At 61.6% G+C, this 18,539-nt stretch overlaps 1 protein-coding gene across 7 annotated transcripts in view; it reads right to left on the reverse strand.

The window, feature by feature from the left end:
• The window catches only part of EXD3 (exonuclease 3'-5' domain containing 3), an 85,468-nt gene that overhangs the window by 48,206 nt on the left and 18,723 nt on the right, over positions 1 to 18,539 (reverse strand). For 5 of the 7 annotated variants that reach the window (XM_034664885.1, XM_034664886.1, XM_034664889.1 and 2 more), the window contains exons 4-5: positions 4,548 to 4,721; positions 4,037 to 4,204 (exon numbers count right to left, since the gene is read on the reverse strand). In XM_034664885.1, the coding sequence (XP_034520776.1) occupies positions 4,037 to 4,204; positions 4,548 to 4,721 (342 nt within the window). Of the gene's footprint in view, positions 1 to 4,036; positions 4,205 to 4,547; positions 4,722 to 10,814; positions 10,892 to 18,539 lie in introns of all 7 variants that reach the window. The other 2 variants (XM_034664887.1, XM_034664888.1) reach the window with 2 other exon arrangements.

Raw genomic sequence — 18,539 nt, forward strand, 5'->3', positions numbered from 1 at the left:
GGGGGGGGGGGGCCTGGACCTCCCCCTCCCCCACTACCTCTGCTGGGGTATCAGCCTCTACCGTCCTCTGCCTCTGCTAAGGTACAGACGAAGGACAAGACTTCGTCTGTGCTCTAGGCCCCAGCCCTCAGTGCGGTGCGTGGGGGGACACTCGGCCCCCCACCCATCCAGCAACCCCTCTGAATCCTGGGTGAGGCCTCAGGCTTGGGGTGTGGGGTATCCTGGCTTGGTGGCCTGGGTGGAAGGGGCAGGGCAGGGCTGAGGGCAGCGTGCAGCCCAGTCACCAGCCTCCCTGAGGATCCCCTCCCTCTGCTCACAGGGACTGCCTCTCTCTCAAGAAGCCGGTGAGGTCCAGGGCAGCACTCTCCCAATCCCAACCCTTCGTCTGCTGCCCTGCCCTCAGGGCCCTGGTCAGTCAGTGGTGCCCACTGGTTGGGGGGTTGTGGTGGCCCGGGGTGGAGGCACAGGCTCAGAGCCCAGGCCTACCCACCCCAGGGGGGCAGCTCAGGCCTCACCTGTGTGCACCCCACCTGGACAAACAATGACTGTCGTCATGGGGGTCAGCGTGCTCAGCATGGCCCTTCTCTTCTCCCTGGTTCCTCCAAAGCAATCAGCTTTCCCGCCACCCAGCACTCAGGGTGACCTCTCTCCGCCCCTCGGCCTGCGTGGGCGCTGCAGGGCGTGGCTGGCGTGCCCAGAGCTGGATGACCACAGGCGCCCCCAGGGACGCCCCAGGAGGAGCTGCCTACATTGTGCACCTGCAGCCTGGGGTGGGGTGGGCAGGGTGGCACAGGACAAGGAAGGTGGCAGCCAGGGAGGGTGCCCGGCTCTCCAGGGGGTGGTCCTGTGACCCTTGGCCTGCTTCTGTCTTGTGGGGGAGGGCGCTCCCCGTAGTTCTACCATGGTCATCAGGCCTGGCTTAGGATCCGTCTCTGGTCATTTTTCTGCCTGAGCTTCTGCTGAGGTGACAGACCAAGCTGCCCTCTACCCACTGCCTGGTCACACAAGGGACTCAGCAGGTGTAGGAAGATCACCTGCCCTTTCAGGCACCTGTGATAGGCAGGGAAGGTGGGAGGGGCTCAGACCCCACAAAAGGAAACTGCAGAGGAATGGGCCTCCCTGGCACCTCCCAGGCCTTCCTGGCCTTCCTGGCCTCTGCGTGGAGGCCACTGAGAAAAGGGACACTGGGCTGCCCAGCAGCTGGGTCAGAGCAAGGCTGAGGACCCCTCTGGCCTGACAGGAACCAGAGCTGCTGCCTTTGGGGAAAATAACTAAGAACACCCAGAGGGGCTGGGGTAGCCACTGTGGGAAGAGCATTCATGGACCCCTGGCTGCCCACTCCGCTGGGCAGGAGCGCTGGGCAGGTGCCCAGGCAGCCAAGCCAGACTCCGCAGCCTCAGACCCAGGACGGGCCTGCCTCCCACCTCCACAGCTCAGCTCGGGCCTGGAGCCAAGGGGCCTTCCCCCCCCCCCCGAAGCAAGGCTATCTTTTTACCTTGATAAGCTGTTTAAAAAATGTAAATAAAATAACTCAGTAGACAAAAGCGGGCATTCATCCTGCCCGGAGCCAGCCGCCGTCCTCGACATGAAATATCGGCGCACATTAAGTCGTGAGCCCCCGCTAATCCGGGCGGACAGGCCTGAATGCGGCCCCTTTCGCCGGGCGCGGCGGTGGGCACTGGAGCGTGCATCGCCTGCCGGGCCGCCCCACTTGGGGACAATGGCTTTTCTTCGCAGAAGGGGCCTGTGCGGGACAAGAGCCCCCTTTGTGTTGGGATTCCTGCCTTGGAGAGCGAGGGAGGTGCATTCAGCCGGCCCTAGACACTCTTTGAAAGGCTCGGGTGTAACAGAAGACGCCGAAACACTAGCCTGCCTTCTGCCTCCCGCATTCTTGCAAGCCCAGCCGCCCATTCAGCCTGCGCAGAATGGCCCTGCGCCACAGGAGCGGAGCCCCAGCCACATTGTCCCCGGCGTGGTCATCCTGGTTTCTCAGCGCCCTTCACCAGCCTCGAGACAAGAGCCTGGGCTGGGGCATGACAGCCACCAGCACATGACCCACACCTCCACGGACCGGGGACTGGCGGTCCAGGTGAGGCCTATGCTGCAATGAGCCTCCTGGCTGGGACGGGCCCCTCAGGGAAGAAGGCCCCCCGTGGGGTGGGCCTGGGATCCTGCCTCGGTGCCCGCCGAGCCCTGAGCCATCCCAGGTGTGGGAAGCAGTGTCCGTGAGCAGCGCTGTCCTTGGATGGCTCGACTTGGGGCCCGAAGAGGCAGTGGGCGGAAGCGAGCCAGGAGCGAGCCTCTGGATACCCCTGGAACACTGGACCGTGACTCGGTGAGAGCGTGCCCTGAGCCGGGCACCCCAGGACCTCTTCACCACCTGCCTCCCCACATGGTGATCTTCACCCTCAGGGCAGAGACGGCGTGGGGACCCCTGTGCCTGCAGCAACCGCTCAGAGCCGCCCCACACAGAGCCGCCCCACCCTGCTCACCGCAGACCCCTGGTCCCTTCTGCCTCACACAGACCCAAGCCACTGCTGGTGCCCCTGGCCCACCTCCATCTTCTCTTGGAAAATTCTGGACTTAAATGAGAGCTGGTCACAAAGGAGACTCAACAAACCCGCCGGCCGAGACCTCCAGAGCCCCAGAAGCTCTTACCCAAAGATTTGTAGCTACTAAATCCACGTGTCCACATTTGCCCTTTCTGACCCAGGCCTTCCCAGGACAAGGGAGCCAAATGACCTGTTCCCCCCATGTCCAAGAGCATTGCACACACTGGAGGGCTCTCTGCTGTCATGACCACTGATCTCGGCCCCACACTGAACTTCTGCAAACAAACATGGGCATCATGCCGAGGGGCTGGTCCTGGGGATCACTGGTACAGGCAGGATGGGGGTCCGGCCCAGCCTGGTAGAGCAAGGAGCCAACAGGACCCTTAGGGTGTCTGACCCTCACAGGGGCACCCCCACTGGTCAGATATGATCCAAATGAGCCACCAGATAGCAGGAACTGGGCCACCCCAAGTGAGGCCCCTTCACTCCAGGGCAGGGCCTCATGATGGGTCCAGGGTGGTGGCAGGAATTGCATTCAGGGCTATCGAGGGGCTGTTCTTGTAGGCCAGACCCTGCTGTCGGAACAGGAGCAAATCAGCCAGTCCCCAGGCCTGGGGTGGGTGTGGCTGCAGGGCCCCCCACAGGGACACAAAGGGACGGTTCTGTCCTCAGCCAGCAGCAGCTGGAAGCAGCTGGGCCCAGAGGGAACTGGGCTGCTGGCCCCCAGGCCATGCCAACACAGAGGCCAAATGACCTTGTGAGTGGGCCTGAGCAGAGGCAGGAGGGAGAAGGGGGCCTCCAACCCCACAGAGTCATGTGGGTGCTCCCTGGCAAAGCTCCCCTGGCTTGGGAGGCTCTGGGCTGGGAGGGTGTGGGCGGTCAGCTGTCTGATTGAGGCCCGAGGGGGGCAACCGTGGGCAGAGGGACCCCCACATCCTTGATCCTCTTAGCCTCCCACAAGCGTTTCTGGGAATCGACAAATGAGGCTGGACAGCAGCATCTCAGGTGAGCAGCTCGGCCACAGGGCTTCCAGGCCAGAGCCAGGGTGTCTTGGGCCACTGACCCCATTTGAGGACCCAGCGAGCACCTCAAGAGGAAGGACCCCAGGGGCTGGGCCAGAGAGCCAGGCATGGTGTGGGGGGCTGCTCCCAGACTCTTTTTCAGCTTGGTGAGTATGGGAGTCTCCTAGGACCCTAACGTCTGGCACAGCTCTGAGCTGGGCCCCTGGGGTGGCTGGTCCCTGAAACCCTCTGCAAGAGACCTGAAGCCCCCCACCCCCATATAGCCCCCCACAGTGGAGGTACAGAGAGGACACTGCCAGGGTGGACCCCATGAGCCCCTCAGCCCAGTCCTTGCCTGCCCGACTGACCCCACGTGCAGACCCGGCCCACGGCCCACGAATCAGAAGGCGTGTCCCTGAGCCCCTCCCTCCCAGCCCTGACCCACGACCCACGACCCACGACCCACGTGGGGGTCACACTCACTTCTTTGAACTTGCCTTCCTGGTGGAGCCGGTGGATGTGAGTCAGGAGGGGGCTCCGGTCTGCGTCCTGCAGCTGGAAGATGCTGACCAGCGGCTCCACGAGGCTAGGCGGGCTCTCAGCGAGGACCCTGACCGCACGGGCCTGAAGCTGCTTCAGCCTCGAGCTGCACTGGGAGACCAGAGAGCCGGCCTCAGCTGGGGAGTGGGGGTGGTGCTGCAGCTGGGGTCATGGTGCTGGGGGCAGACCTGGCCGGGGAATCCGGCAACCCTGTGCCCACGGTGGACATTCCAGGCAGGCAAGGCCTAGAGGGCAGAGGCACAGGTGAGGGAGATGTGCGGTTGTGGGGGTGCTGAGGGTCAAGCCCACAGATCCAGGAGCACAGGCAACCCTAAGGCGCCACCCACCCACCGAGGGTGAACGAGCTCAGCAGGCTACGGAGGCCAGGTCAAGCAGGCATGGAGCCCACGGTGCTGAGAGGGACATGGCCGCTACGGCTGTGGGCAGGGCTCACCTGGGCCGGCCCTGGGAGTGGCCGTGCCTGCAGCCAGCGCTGCAGCTCACAGGTGACCCAGGCCTCCAGGGAGGGGCCCTTCCGCCGCCAGCCCCGGCTGCTCTCCAGCATGTCCAGGAGTGCCGTCAGTGGGTCGTCCAGGGCAGCAAAGCCCCGCCAGGCCTCCTCCCGGAGCTGTGGGGACACAGAACCTCGCCATTGCTCTGTCGTGCTCAAATCCCCCTGACAAAGCCTCCCCCACCTGCATGGTCCAGAGCGTGGTCTGCTCAGAGAGGGAACTGGGGCTAGTCAGCACCGTCCTCCCCTCCTCGGGGCTCTGGTCTCATCTGACCCGCCGTGCCCTGGGTCCCAGGCGGCAGCCGCTGTCCACAGTTATGGTCCCGTGAAGACGGGGGGCCCATTGCCAAGGCAGACTAAGGACGGGAGCCCTCTGAGAGGCTCTGGTCATTCCGCCTAGCCTCACGACCCGTGTGGTGCCCAGGACACGCACTGGTCCTTAGACACAGTGACGTGGTTATGGGGCCTAGCAAGCAATGGGAAACAGAAAAAAGAAGGAAAAAAACGCCTTTGATTGACTTTTCCGCCTCTTGGCTGCAGAAGATTTGGAAACACGTGGGAGCTGAAGGAAGAAAACCCTCTACCTAGAGGGAGTGGGGTGTCGTCCGAGTGCTACCCTGGCCCCCGGTGCACGGCCGGCCCTGGCTGCGCTGTCCCTGACTCTGCTACTCCCCGAAACATCCTGCACTCACGGACCTGCTCGGAGCCCCAGGCCCTCCTCCCGACCACGCTCAGGGCAGAGCTGCAGGGTCTGGGCTGTGAGCTCGGAAACAGACACCCTGACGCCCGAGGCCATTCTGTGGGGGCGAGGAGATGAGGGAAGCTGACCTGCAGACAGGGCGGACCCTGAGGACAGTCTCCGACGCTGTGACGCTGCCACCCTCTGGGACGGGCGGGCAGAGGCCACACGCGTGTCTCTGGGGCCACGGGGCCACCGTCCCCCATCTCTACCAGCTGCCCCTGGCCTTCCAGGAAGGTGTGAGAAAAGACACTTGAGGCCGAACCACCACCGCCTTCTTGCTGGTGGAAGGAAAGATCTAGAAAGAGGCTGCTCCAGTCTTTGGTCCTGATGTGTGCATGTACAGTTCCCGTTCAGGGCCCCTGAAGAGCGGCTCTGAGAGGCTCACAGAGCAGAGTGGGGAGGCTGTGTGGTTGGGACCTGCGGCTCCCGCTCACCGGCCAGCCAGCCCTTCTCCTGGGAAGGTGAGCTCAGGTAAACACCTGTCTCCTTTCTGGGCAGTCTCCACCCGCCCAGCTCCTGGCCACCAGCTGCACAGAGGGTGTGCAGCCAACCATGGTCCAGGACAGGGGGCTGGAAGGGGGAATCCTGCCCAGGACAGACCCTCCAGCCCTGGGCTCAGTGGCCACAAAAAACGAAGCCTTTTCCAAAAGAGCCAACACCCTTCCTGTGACAGGGTGCTGGCGGCCAGGCCTGGCTGCACCGCCAGAAGTGAGGGTGCCCAAGAAGGCCCCAGAAGGCCACACAGACTTCTTCCCAGTAGGACGGCCCCTGCAGCCCCTAGATCCACGCCATAGTCAGCTGTGGGGCTAGCTCCTTCCACTGGGGCTGTCCAGCTGCCCTCCAGGGTGGGAACCCTCTGTGGTGGCCAGCAGAAAGGGAACGAGTGGGCATGTCCTTCCAAGATGGCCACTGCCCATTCCTGGCTCTGTCCCCTCCCATGAGAAGGCTGGGGAGGGGGGCAGCTGAAGGGGACCAGCAGTGCAGCCGGATGGCTGTCAGCTTCCAGGGGCTCCCAGGAAGCTGGATGGTCACCCTCTGTGTGCACAGAGAGCAGGGGGCTTGCCCTGACCTACCTGACACAGCCAAGCCTCCTCTCCTCCTGCCGCTGGAGGCTTCTCAGCCCGGGGCTTGAGGAGCCCAGAGCAAAGGGGGCCTGGGGCTTGGCGTGTCACTGCTCTAGCACCGGAAGCAGAAATGGCCCTACACCATCCCCAGGACCACTGTGCAGGCGAGCTCACCTGGCCCAGGTGCCAAGGTGGGTGCAGCCCTGAAGGAGCCAAGGCCCCACGGGCGTCCGCGGGCCTTGCTGATGGCAGTGTCACCACTGAGGGCCCAGGCAGGTCCTTGCTGCACTCTGGCATCCCCCAGGGACCTCCCCAGAGTTCTGCTGACCAAACCCGGGTCAAAGGCTCCCCTTGTGCCGGCGTCGAAGCAACAGTGGAGGGGAAGCCATCAGGGAGGCACGGACAGCTCTGCTGTTGGCCCCACGGCCCTTCCCACATCTCTGCCCTGGGAGCAGCCTGGGGCCAGGCTGGGCCAGAACTCTCTCCTTGGGAAGCCTTTCTTAGGTCTGGAGCTCAGAGAGCCACCTGCGTCCTGCCCGTGCGTGCCTTCTCCCACACAAATACCTCCGCTGGGCTCAGACAATACCCTGCAGCCCCCAGGCTGTGGGGGGGCACCCACAGAGCAGCGGGCAGGAAGCAGGGTGCAGAACTGGAACACGGGCCCTGGCACCCACCGTGTGGACGATGCTTCCCCAGACACCCAGAGCAAACATCTACTTAGTTTGAAGGTAATTTTAAAACCACTGGATTTGAGCAATTTGGCATGCGAACCAGAAGTGAAACGCAGACTTTCCCCTCAAGCATTTGGGTGAACTCAGGAGACCTGGCAAGTCTCCCTCTACAAACGCCCAGGAGAGGAGAGGGGTCTGTGAGAAAGGAGGCCTACGAGGGCCCAGGGCTGCTGTCGGCACCCTCCACGGCTGCTGCAGGGCGGGGTGGGCCGCTCCCGCAGCTGGGCTGGGACAACACGTGCATCTGCGTTTTCTCGTGTGGTCCTGGTGACACCCTTGGGGGAGCTGGCAGGAGACAGCACCGTTGCTCTGTAAGCACCCTGCAGGCACACGGGGGCCCCGCCACCCACGGGAAAGAGCTTCACAAACAGGAGCTCGGGTGAGAACGCGCAGAACCCACGGGCAACGATTCACCGTGAGTGATGACCACAACAGGACAGGGAACAGGGACAGGAGGACGCTGGTCTGGGAGTGCAGACAGACAATGAACACGCCCAAAATGGTAGAGGAAGGCAGTGGAGGAACGAAACTTCAGTGAAGAACACCGGGGCCGCGAGGGGTAGCTAGGCCCCTCCTGCAGCCCCCAGGCTTCGGTCCGAGAGGCCCTCCTGCCCCTCCAGCCCCGGCCGCTGCCAGGGTGGACCTCACACACTATCTGGCACCCACCGGCCACTCGCCGCCCCTCGTCCTGGGAGATTAGGTCTGGGCCCCACGGCCCCCTCTCCAGGGCTGCTCTGCTCCTCAGCCTGGCGGTCCCGGTGTCTACGTTGACAATCCTTTGGACCCCTGGCTCTGGAACCCTGGCTGCCGCCCCTCTCCCTCCCTCCTGCCCTTTGACTGACCCTCCAGCTCCCCTCTGCCACCCAGCTGGGGCCTGTGTCTTGTCACCCCCCTGGTTCCGGTGCCCGCCTCACTGGCTCAGACTCCAGAGGTGAGCTTGATGCCCCACAGAGCCCGCCCCGCCCTGACTCAGTGCTGCCCAAGTCACCCCACGTGGCGCTCAGGCTTGAGAGGTGCCAGGGCCTCCATGGACCTGTTCAAACACCCTGGTTCTGCCCTAGCAGGGCTGGGGCCTGCCTGAGAGCCAGTGTTTCAAACAAACTCCCAGGGGTATGCCGCCTTGGGGCCCCGCCTTGGGGAGCACCGTCCTTCCCGTCTGCTCGCCCCTCCTGTGCCTACCCTCTCTCGGACTGTCCCCACTCAGGGGGCTCTGAGGCATCCCAAACCCACCGCCTGTCCTCCACCCCAGGCCCCACTGCACACCAGCCTGCCTCCTCCGCCTGCAGCCCTGTCCTGGCCACTCGCACCAGCATCCAAACCTGCTCCATATTTAAAGGGGGAACCACAGCCTGCACCCCACTCCCCCCACCATCCCATTTCCTTCCTCTCGATATCACAAATCCCCAAAGGGTTCTCCAAACCCAGCCTCCAGTTTCCCTGTCCTGTTCTGTGGGGGACCCCGAAACTTCCCTGTGCACGGCTGGCCTTTAGGGTACCACTCCCCTCATGCCCGCCCCACTGCCTTCTGGTTCCTGCGGGGACCCTCCGCCCACTGCCGCTGGCCCCTGGGGCATCCCTGGAGTCCGAGCTCAGACACTGAACAGCACAGTGCCCACCCACGCTGGACCAGCTCTGGCAAGTGAACCAGTGGAGACAGCACAGGTCCCTCCAGACAGAAGCTTTGGGAACCAGCTGCCAGGTGGACCACGCAGCTGCCCAGGGCACTCGCAAGACGTACACAGAGCCGCCACCCGGCAGGCCCCTCAGGCACCAAAACTGAGAACACACGGACGTGCTCCCCCACAGACAGAAACAGGTCACAGAAGTTCTCAAAACAGCCCTGCACGTGCTTGGAAGTAAGGACCACGTGGGTCTAAGGAGATGCCTCCGTGAAGTTGGATTAGATGGGCGACGGAGCCCTGCCTGTGGAGACCCGTGATGGAGGGACAGCAGAGGGCGACGCGCTCCTGTCCGTGAGCACCCGGGAAAGGAGAGACCGTGGTGCTGGCCAGCACCAGCCAGAGCTGACAGCGCTGAGCCAGGGGGGCAGAGCCACAGCTCGTGCTGGAGGCCCTCGACTCCCACATCTGAGTCTCGAGAACCGCGAGGACCCCGAGGCCGGCAGCCGCGATGGCATGGGTGAGGTGGCAGCTTCCTAGGGCAAGAAACCAGAAGCGGAAAGCCCCCCCAAAACGGTCCCCCACCCCCAGCTCAAGCCCACCCCGGCGGGATGGTCTGCATTCTTCCAGACCCTCTGGGAACGAGGAATTCCTGTCTTCAGCCAACGGCCCCAGAAAACAGGAACAGGAGGAACGCTTTCAACCCAATTTGTGAGGTTAGTTCACCTTGATGCCGGGAACAGAGACAGAAACTCACCAACACCACACGCGCGCTGTGAGCACATGAGGCGCGTCCCAGACACGCCGGGCGGCGCGAGCGGGAGCATGTGTGAAGCCATGCACCAAATAACATGGGCGTGTTGCCGCCGTATTAACTCGGAGCCACGGGACACAGACATTAGCAAGAGCATCTGGCTTTTGCAAAAACTTCAGCTTTCTCCAGCTGATGGTGAGAACTGCTCGGAGCCCCAGCATGTGCAGTCGGGAGGGGGCTGACGGCCACCTCAGCTCAGGTGTGCGCGGAGCTCAGGCCCCTCCCCCCCAACACACAAGTGGTGACCCCAGAAGTCCGGCTGACCCGTTAGCCGGGTGCTGATCCCCCGCACCACAGAGCCAGCTGTGGGCCTGGCGGGAGCGCCCTCAAGGCTCCATAGCTCACGGACACCAATCCTCCCCAAGCCCTCAGCCCCTTTCTTTTTTTTTTTTTTTTTTAAAGATTTTATTTTTTTATTCGACAGAGATAGAGACAGCCAGCGAGAGAGGGAATACAAGCAGGGGGAGTGGGAGAGGAAGAAGCAGGCTCATAGCGGAGGAGCCTGATGTGGGGCTCGATCCCATAACGCTGGGATCACGCCCTGAGCCGAAGGCAGACTCTTAACCGCTGTGCCACCCAGGCGCCCCCCTCAGCCCCTTTCTGGAGTGCCCTGCGCTGAACGCCCGCCTCAGTGAGCTTGGCCCGGGTCTGGGCACTCTGCCCACCCTCAGCTGGCAGCAGGAGTCAAGACATGAGACACGCACGGGCCTTATCCCTCCAGCCACGCGTGGGCCCTGCAGCCTTCACAGCAGTGACATGTACGTCCTCCCTGGGAACCAGGGTGACCTCATCCTTCTGCTGCTTCTGGGAGCAAAGTGCAGGGCAGGGGTGCCCACGGGTCGGGAGTACCTTCACCACCCCCAGGGGCAAAGCCACCCTCCAGGCCTAGGCCACAGCAGGACCACCGAGCGGCCGTGGGAGACCACCGCAGCCTTCCTTCCAGGGCCATATGCATCCCCCAGTGGCTGGACAGTTTGTCCCTGGGACAGGAGGCCACAAGCAAGGCTAGTGGGAACTGGTTAGTGCCCTGGCCCCACGAGGCACACAGGCGGTCATGGCCCACTGGGTCCCCTGTGCTGCGCGGAAGCTAGGTGGTGGCCGCAGGCCCTTGCCTCCTTGCCTCAGGGGCCTTTGTTTACCAGTATCCAGGGGGTGTCAGCCCGGGGCTCCAGCCCCCACGTGTCGCCAGAACTTTCAGACAGGGTGGCCCACTGAGGCCAGAGGGGGGCCCATAGCTCACCTGCTCACTCACCTGCCGCGGCTCTCGTGTGGACCACAGTGTCTGCAGGGCCTGCAGGAACAGTAGCGGGTCCTGGCCTGGGGGGACAAGACAGGGCTATGCAGAGCCCACCAACCCCGTCTTGACCAATGCCTGGGGGCTCCCCACAGATGCCACCGGGTGTCCATGGACTCTTGTGCTCTCTCTGGCCAGAGCTCCCGCTATCCCTTCCCTGGGACCTGTGGCCTGGCCATCTGCAGTGCTCACTGGGATGGGCTCTGCCCAAAGCTTGGGGGAAGCCCAGGCCTCATGTTTCAGTGAGCTGCGGATCTCATAGTCGCCACAGTGTGTGAGCAGGAAAGGGGCAGCGGACACCAGCCGCCAAGGCGGCAGCACTGACCGTCAGGGCATGCCTGGTGGGCCACAGCACCCCCACCCTCCACATCACGTCATATCCCACCCCCATCCACTGCCCACCAAGTCTGGCCTCCAGCCCCTGGCAAGGGCCCAAAGTGGTCCCGGCCTCTGCCTCCCACCCCCGCTATCCTGGCCCCTGCCCACACAGGCTGGCTGCTCCCCAAAGCTTCCCCATCCACAGCCCTGGTCTTCTCTTGCTTGTCCAAGTCCCTAGCCCCACTCCAGGACTGCTGGTCAGGACGAGGACCACACTGGGATACCAGGCCCAGGGGAAGGTGGGGTCACCTCATGCTGGAAAAGTAACTATGCCCTCAGACCAGGTCTAAGGTCAATGCCAGGGAGGATGGGCTGGCCTGGGAAGGTGTCTGTGGCCTGCTCTCCACTGGGAAAGAAAGCAGCCTCTGAGTCACCCACAGCCACCAGCGCCCCCTGGCTGCCTTGGGAGGGCCCGCCCCACCCCTGCGGCCACCTGCCCCCTGCCCTCGGGACAGGCCTACCCTGCTCGGCCCTTCCCGGTTCGCCACTGTCTCACTGCACAGCCCCCAGGGCGGCAGAAACCCCTTTTCACCAAGCAAGTCCTGCTGCAAATGCCAGGTCACTGTCCGACCCTAGGCCTCCATAGCCCCATGAGGACATTACAGAGCACAGGGTCCAGCGGGGATGCCCGATGACATCAGGGGCCATGGGGCTCAGAGTCTGTGTCTAGCCCCAGCCCAGGGAGGTGGGAGAAGCCCTACACTTACTCAGGACCCCGGCCATGCCCCTCACATGGTGGTGGTCAGAGGCGGGACCTGATTGAGCCCACACGCTGGGGGAGGGGAGGTCACCAACAGATGCCCTAGGTCAAATCGGGGCTCAGGAGCCCAGGGGGCTTCACCCGCAAATCTACCCAAGAATTGAGGAACAACAGCAACCCCCTGGGCTCCCGTAGAAGACCAGACTTGGAGGGAAAGGTGGGGACACCTGGACGAAACCCTGGAGGGCCGGCCACCCGTCTGAGGACTCAGACCCAGGGACCCAGACAAGACAGCAGCAGTTAGACCGACGCACTGCACAGGAGAGGGAGTGACACACTGGGCGCCTTCCAGAAGCAAGGCTCGTTGAAGGGCTGGGACTCTACCCGTGTGCTTCATGAAAGGTATAAAGGGAAAATCACACGTGCTTCTCAGTAGATGCAGAAGGAGCGTTTGATAAAAGTGATTTCTATTCATGATTTAAGAAACAACCCAGCAAACTAGGAATAGAGGCAACTTCATTGCCCAGAAAAGAAGATGTTTGTAAGAAACACCCTCAGCAAACACAGAACTTACTGCTGAAAGCTGAAAGCATTCCCTGGGAGACGGGGCCAGCGGAGGGTGCCCACTGCCCGCTGGGCATGGCCCAGGGGCCCTGCCGGCTCGGAGCCTGGAAACATCTCCACTCCGACAGACTGCACTCTGGCCTGTCCACCAATGGAACACTACTCAGCGCTCAAAGGAAACGAGCGGGCAGGCGGGAAAAGGCCGGAGGAACCCTCCATTCCTGAGAGGAGGGACCTCCATTCCTGAGAGGAGGAAGCCGTCGGAACGGACTGCATGCGGCAGGACCCTGGCTCTGGGACGTCCTGGAAGAGGCACAGCGGTGGAGGCCACCCCGCGGACACGTGTCCCCGCACATGGTCCAAGCCCACACAGGCCACGCCAGCAGCAGGACAGCCCTGACGTCCACGGGCGGCTCTGGGGGCCAGCGGCGTGTCAGCAGGGGACCGTGATGCGTGCACACTGGAGGGGGTGGGGTGGTGGGGGAGGCCGTGCAAGGTGGGGACACGGGAAATCCCTGTGCCTTCTGGATTCTGCTGTCAACCTCACACTGCACTAGAAAAAATAAGTCTTTAAACATGAAAACAGAGGGGCGCCGGGGGGCTCAGTCCGTGAGGAGTTTGCCTTCAGCTCAGGTCATGATCTCAGGGTCCTGGGATCGAGTCCTGCATCGGGCTCCCTGCTCAGTGGGGAGCCTGCTTCTCCCTCTCCTGTTCCCCCTGCTTGTGCTCTCTCCCCCCGCCTCTCTGACAAATAAATAAACAAAATCTTAAAAAAAAATTAAAACAAGAAAATAAAAACATTACTGCTCACCGAAAACATACTTTTGTGGAAAGCCATGAAGAATCTAAAGAGAAGATATTAGGGGTGCCTGGATTGTTCCGTCGGTTGAGCGTTAAACTCTTTTTTTTTTTTTTAAAGATTTTATTTATTTGACAGAGAGAGAGAGACAGCCAGCGAGAGAGAGAACACAAGCAGGGGGAGTGGGAGAGGAAGAAGCAGGCTCCCAGCAGAGGAGCCTGATGTGGGGCCCGATCCCACAACACCGGGATCACGCCCTGAGCCGAAGGCAGACGCTTAACGACTGAGCCACCCAGGCACCCCGAACATTCCACTCTTGATTTCGGCTCAGATCATGGTCTCGGGGTTGTGAGATCGAACCCTGAGTTGAGTGCCATGCCCGGCATGGAGCCTGCTTGAGATCTGTCTCTCCCTCTGCCTCCCCAGATATAAATAAGTAAATAACTAAATAAATAAATAAGGAGAAGGTGTTAGGATTACGTCGCAGGCTTGTTGTAGCTTGGACACAACACAAGGCCAATACTAAAACCCCACTGTTTCCCTATAAACAACAAACGGAAATGAACATTAAAAACAATTACAATAGCACAACAAATTCAAATTTCTTTGGATAAATCTAACGAAAGGAATTCATGCAAAAAAACCCTATAAAACATTGAGAAAAAAATTAAAAGACCTAATGAAGAAAGGGCCATCCCATACAACAAAAGAGAGAAGTTGTTGCCCGTCCCAGAATTAGCAGACGCCATACTGTCCAACCCCAGTTGGGGGCTGGGTGGGGTGTACACGTGTCCACCTGTCCTAACAATCTGCCCAAAATCACAGTGGAGCAAGACTACCGCCCAGCGCCAAACACCACCCTAGCTAGGGCTGAGCGGCACTGGCCACGAACCAGTGTAAAGACCCTGGGCCAGAGCTGGGCACACACGGGCCCCTGATGCATGACCAGGGCGGCCCCAGAGCCCGGGAACTCCGTGTCCCTATTGAGGAAGCTTGAGCATCACCGGCCTCACTGCCCCCCGCCCCCCTCCCCCCGCAGATCTAATCATGAAAGACAGATAAATAGAGCCTCCGGGAGAATGTCTTGATGACCACGGGACAGAGAGGTCTCTCAAAAAATACAATTACGGACAAGATTCCCACCGATCTGAAGGGTCCCGCAGGAAACCGTAGGGCGTGTCCTGCCCCAGCCTCACCTAGAGTCACCCAGCTGTCGAAGGCTTCCCCAGCAGCCAAGACCTGGGCCCCACCCGACAGCTCTGCCCTGGGCATGCCCCCTGAGCCAGCTCCCACAGCTGGGGACTGCACACTAGCTGAGGGGCTGCCGTCTGTCCCTCCTGGGCAGTGTGACCACACTGGCCTTGTTCAAGGCTTGTTCACTGCTCCACAGTGAGCTGGGGATGGTGCCAGGGCCAGGCGTGCACATACACACGCACACACACACACACACATGATCACCAGCTCAAGTGGCCTTGGGGAGACCCCTGGAAGCTCAAGGTGCAACTGGAGAGGGCCTGAGGCAGGTCTAGGTGGGGTGGGGCATGGCAAGGACACAGCCTGATGGGCGGAGAGGTGTGGGTAGGGTGGAGGCAGTGGGGCAGGGACCCGGAGGGCACAGGCATTCGGGCAGGAGGCTGGGGCCTAGGAGGGCAGGTGGGAGCCTGGTGCTGAGGGGCCTCTGTCCACAGGATGGACATCAGCCATGCCCGCAGCCTGGCATGGCCCCACCTCTCCCCGCCCCCAGGCTGGAGCTGGGCCAGGCCCAAGTTCACAGCTAACACCGCCCTGACATCTTGGACCTGCTGGCAGAGGATCAGACAGCAGGTCTGGGACCTGAAACAGATGGCTTGTGACCTGTGCCTAGCCCCTGACCCCATCCCGGGACCATGCAGGTGGGGGCGGGGTGGGAGGCTCTGTGCAGGGAGGGCACTGAGAAGCAACTCAATTTCAGGAGTCAAACGTCCACACCCACAGCCTGGGCTGTTCCTCTCTGTCCAGCATGTGGGCCTCACTGGCCGTCCCCACCAACAGCCCTCCCACACACGTGCCTGGGGGCCTCAAGCTCCAGCCACACGGAGGCCAGGGACCAGGAGGCACGAGGGTGGCCCACCTTCTGCCCCGTCCCTCCCTCTCCTCCTGCTTCCCCGGTGCCCACTGGACACCGAGAGCTGCTGGCTGCCCAGCGGCACTCCAGAGGTGGCCGAGAGGAGGAAGAGAAATGCAGGGCCAGGGAGGGGCAGGACAGACAGACACCACTTCATCCAAAACACCACTGAGCTAACTCAGTGGCCTTCACTTTAAGAAACAGATGCATTCTAGAAAACAACTCAGCGGCCATGTCAACACGACTGCCTGCTATTTTCTGTCGTGAAGCTGGTGTGAGACGTGACATCAAGAAGACAGGTGCTTTCTACCTGCCCAGTAGGAGCAGTGGAGTCTCAGACACCGCAGCCGGGCGTGGCTGAGCTGGCGCTGCACACCGGGCCTCCCCTCCCCTACGTGGTCCCCGTGAAGCCCCCTCTCCTAGGCCACTAGGTCTGGACCCGCAGACGCTGGGTCTGGGGATCTCACTCGGCACAGTGGGAGGCAGGGCCAGATGCGCCGAGCCCAGGCTGCCCCAGGCAGAACCGCCCTCTCCGCAGGTCATCGCAGTGTCCCCCTCCACCCTCTGGGATGGCCGTCCTGACCCTGCGCGGCCTCGGGCGGCTGCAGAGTGCAGGCGTCCAGCCTGGCTGTCAGCCTGAGGAAGGGCCGCGGTACCAGCCCCGTCGCATCTGCAGACCTGGCTGCAGTCCCCCGAAGGCCACCAGTCTCCTGCCCTGCCCTCCGCACTGCCTAGTGCAGGAACCCGCCCCCTCTGCGGTGATGTCCATGTGAGTTGTGGCAGTGGGCAACGTCCTGCCTCCCAGGATGGGGGCATGCAGTTCCTTGGCAAAGGTGGTGGCCGCCACTCTCTCCAGCCCACCTGTCTGCCCCTCTTGGTCCCTGGTCCCAAGTTCTGCCCTCGTTTGGGGGGAGATCAGCCCTTCCTGAGCGGGACACAATGAGGACAGGCGGCAGGCAAAGAGGGCATCCCTCAGAGCCCCCATATCCAATGATCCTGCTCAGAAACCCCTCGGAGGCCTCCCCCAGCAGCACCCAAACCCAACAGGCAGGGTAAGGGCTCCCGTGGGGGCCGCCCCCATCTGGGAAGTGGGATGAGAAGGCCTTGTTGTCCTGATCCCTCCGACAAATCATGAGCCCCCAAGACAGGACCCCTCTCTCGCCTGTCCTCAGCACACCTGCCCCAAAGCATCAGGCCGGGGCGTCCAGACAAGGGCAAGCTCCCACTGTTTGCGACATCACCACACACCTGGGGGATCCAGGTGAATCACGTGCAGAGTTCTTCCAGCAATGGGGTCCACTTGGGTGAACGCACCCCATCAACACACAGAAACCACCAGATTTCAGGGGCAAGTTAGAAAATCTGCTGGAAGAAAGGATCCTACTAACAACAGGAATTTAAAAAGATGAAACACTTAGGTTTAAAAAAAATGTGGAACAAAGAATGTGGCACATCTATTTTTAAAAAGCACATGTAAGAACAAAAGAACAAATAGGACGGCAAACCCCGTCCTTGGGGGTGTTCCTGTTTTTACCCAAAACACACACTGGTCATTTCTTGTGGTCACGATCCTGCAGGTCAGGAGTGGAGCACGGCTGGTACCTGGGCTCAGGGAACAGTCACCTCGACTCATCAAAGTAGCACCAAGGCCGAGCCACGTTCAGGAGTGGGAAACAGAGCCCACGTTTGTGTCTACACCACAGGTGAGGTGTCAGGCACCCCCCGGGCCAACCACCAGTGTAACAAAATTCAGTACGAATACAGGATTTTTGTGGAACCAAATAAGTTCATTCTGATGTCGAAGGAAGGGAGGAAGGAAGGTAGAGGAAAGGAAGAGAAAGAGAAAGAGAGAAAGAAAACAGAAACAAAAGGCAAGGAGGGTTTAGTCCCACCAGACAGCGAATCACCATAACCACAGTCACTAGAACACTGGCTGCTGGCTCACAAGTGGACAAATGACCAGAGCAGGAGGCTGGAGACAAACCCCAACGCAGGCGGGCCCAGCATGTGATCGCTGGGGGGAGTGGGCAGTTCATGGAGTATTGCTGGGACACCTGAACGGTCTTCTAGAAATACAAGCGAGTCGGACCCACACCTCCTGTCTCACAGCAAAATAAATCCCACCTGGATCCAAGACTAAAAATGATCGCAGCTGACCCCTCACAGCTCTATGTTCCGGTCACGCTTGTATTCAGTACTCACCAATGCAGGTAGGGACTGGCTTACAACCATTTCTCTCAGACAAGGAAACAGAGAGGTTAAGTAACTTTTCCGCAGTCACACAGCGAGGAAAGTATGTGTGTGCCACCTGGGTTCATGGCCTCTCTCATGTCACAGCCCAAGGATGGCTCCGCAGCCCCAGGGGCCAGGGACACCCTCACCCCAACCCTTGATGGCGGGAGGGGCCAGCCCTGCAGTGCAGACGGCACGTGAGGCAGACAGCCCCCTGCCCCACGAGGGCCCCATGTGTAGGGGTCCGAGGGAGGGAAATGGGCTTCCTGCAGCTGTGCCACCTGCCCCCCCCCTGCGCTGAGAAGTGGCTCTGAGTCCCCCCGGCAAGGGGAGTCCGGCGCTGCCTGAAAACCCCAACCCCTGAACTTCCGACTCAGCTGCGTGCGCGCCTGCAAAGGCCACGTTTTCTCGGGGAAAACGATCTTTGAGCCCAGTTGGTGTTTCAGTTGGAGAATGTTTCCTTGGCCCCAAGGGAGCAGAGGTCTAGAGGAAAAGGCCCGATGTCCTCACTGGCCCATCCCTCCCCCTCATCATTCCTCGACACCAGCCACAGAACTGGCCGGAGGAGCCACGTGGATGCCCTAGGGTCTCAGGATGTCACCCTCCCACCGACCACAGAAGAGGAAGGTCCTCGGTGGCAAAACCAGCCCAGACCCTGGCAAGAGATAGATGCCCACTTCGGAGAGCTGCCCTGGCCTGAGGCCTCCCGCAGAGGCCTTCCTAAAGCTGGCCCCATCAGCAGAGCTGGAGTCCAGCTCAGAGCCTGCTGCACCAGACCAGACAAGGACTGTGTCTGATCTGGGGGGGCTGTGTCTGATCCGGGGGGCTGTGTCTGGTCTGGGGGGCTGTGTCTGATCCGGGGGGCTGTGTCTGGCCTGGGGGGACTGTGTCTGG

This window comes from Ailuropoda melanoleuca, chromosome 7 (genome assembly GCF_002007445.2).
Source record: "Ailuropoda melanoleuca isolate Jingjing chromosome 7, ASM200744v2, whole genome shotgun sequence".
NCBI classification, from domain to species: domain Eukaryota; kingdom Metazoa; phylum Chordata; class Mammalia; order Carnivora; family Ursidae; genus Ailuropoda; species Ailuropoda melanoleuca.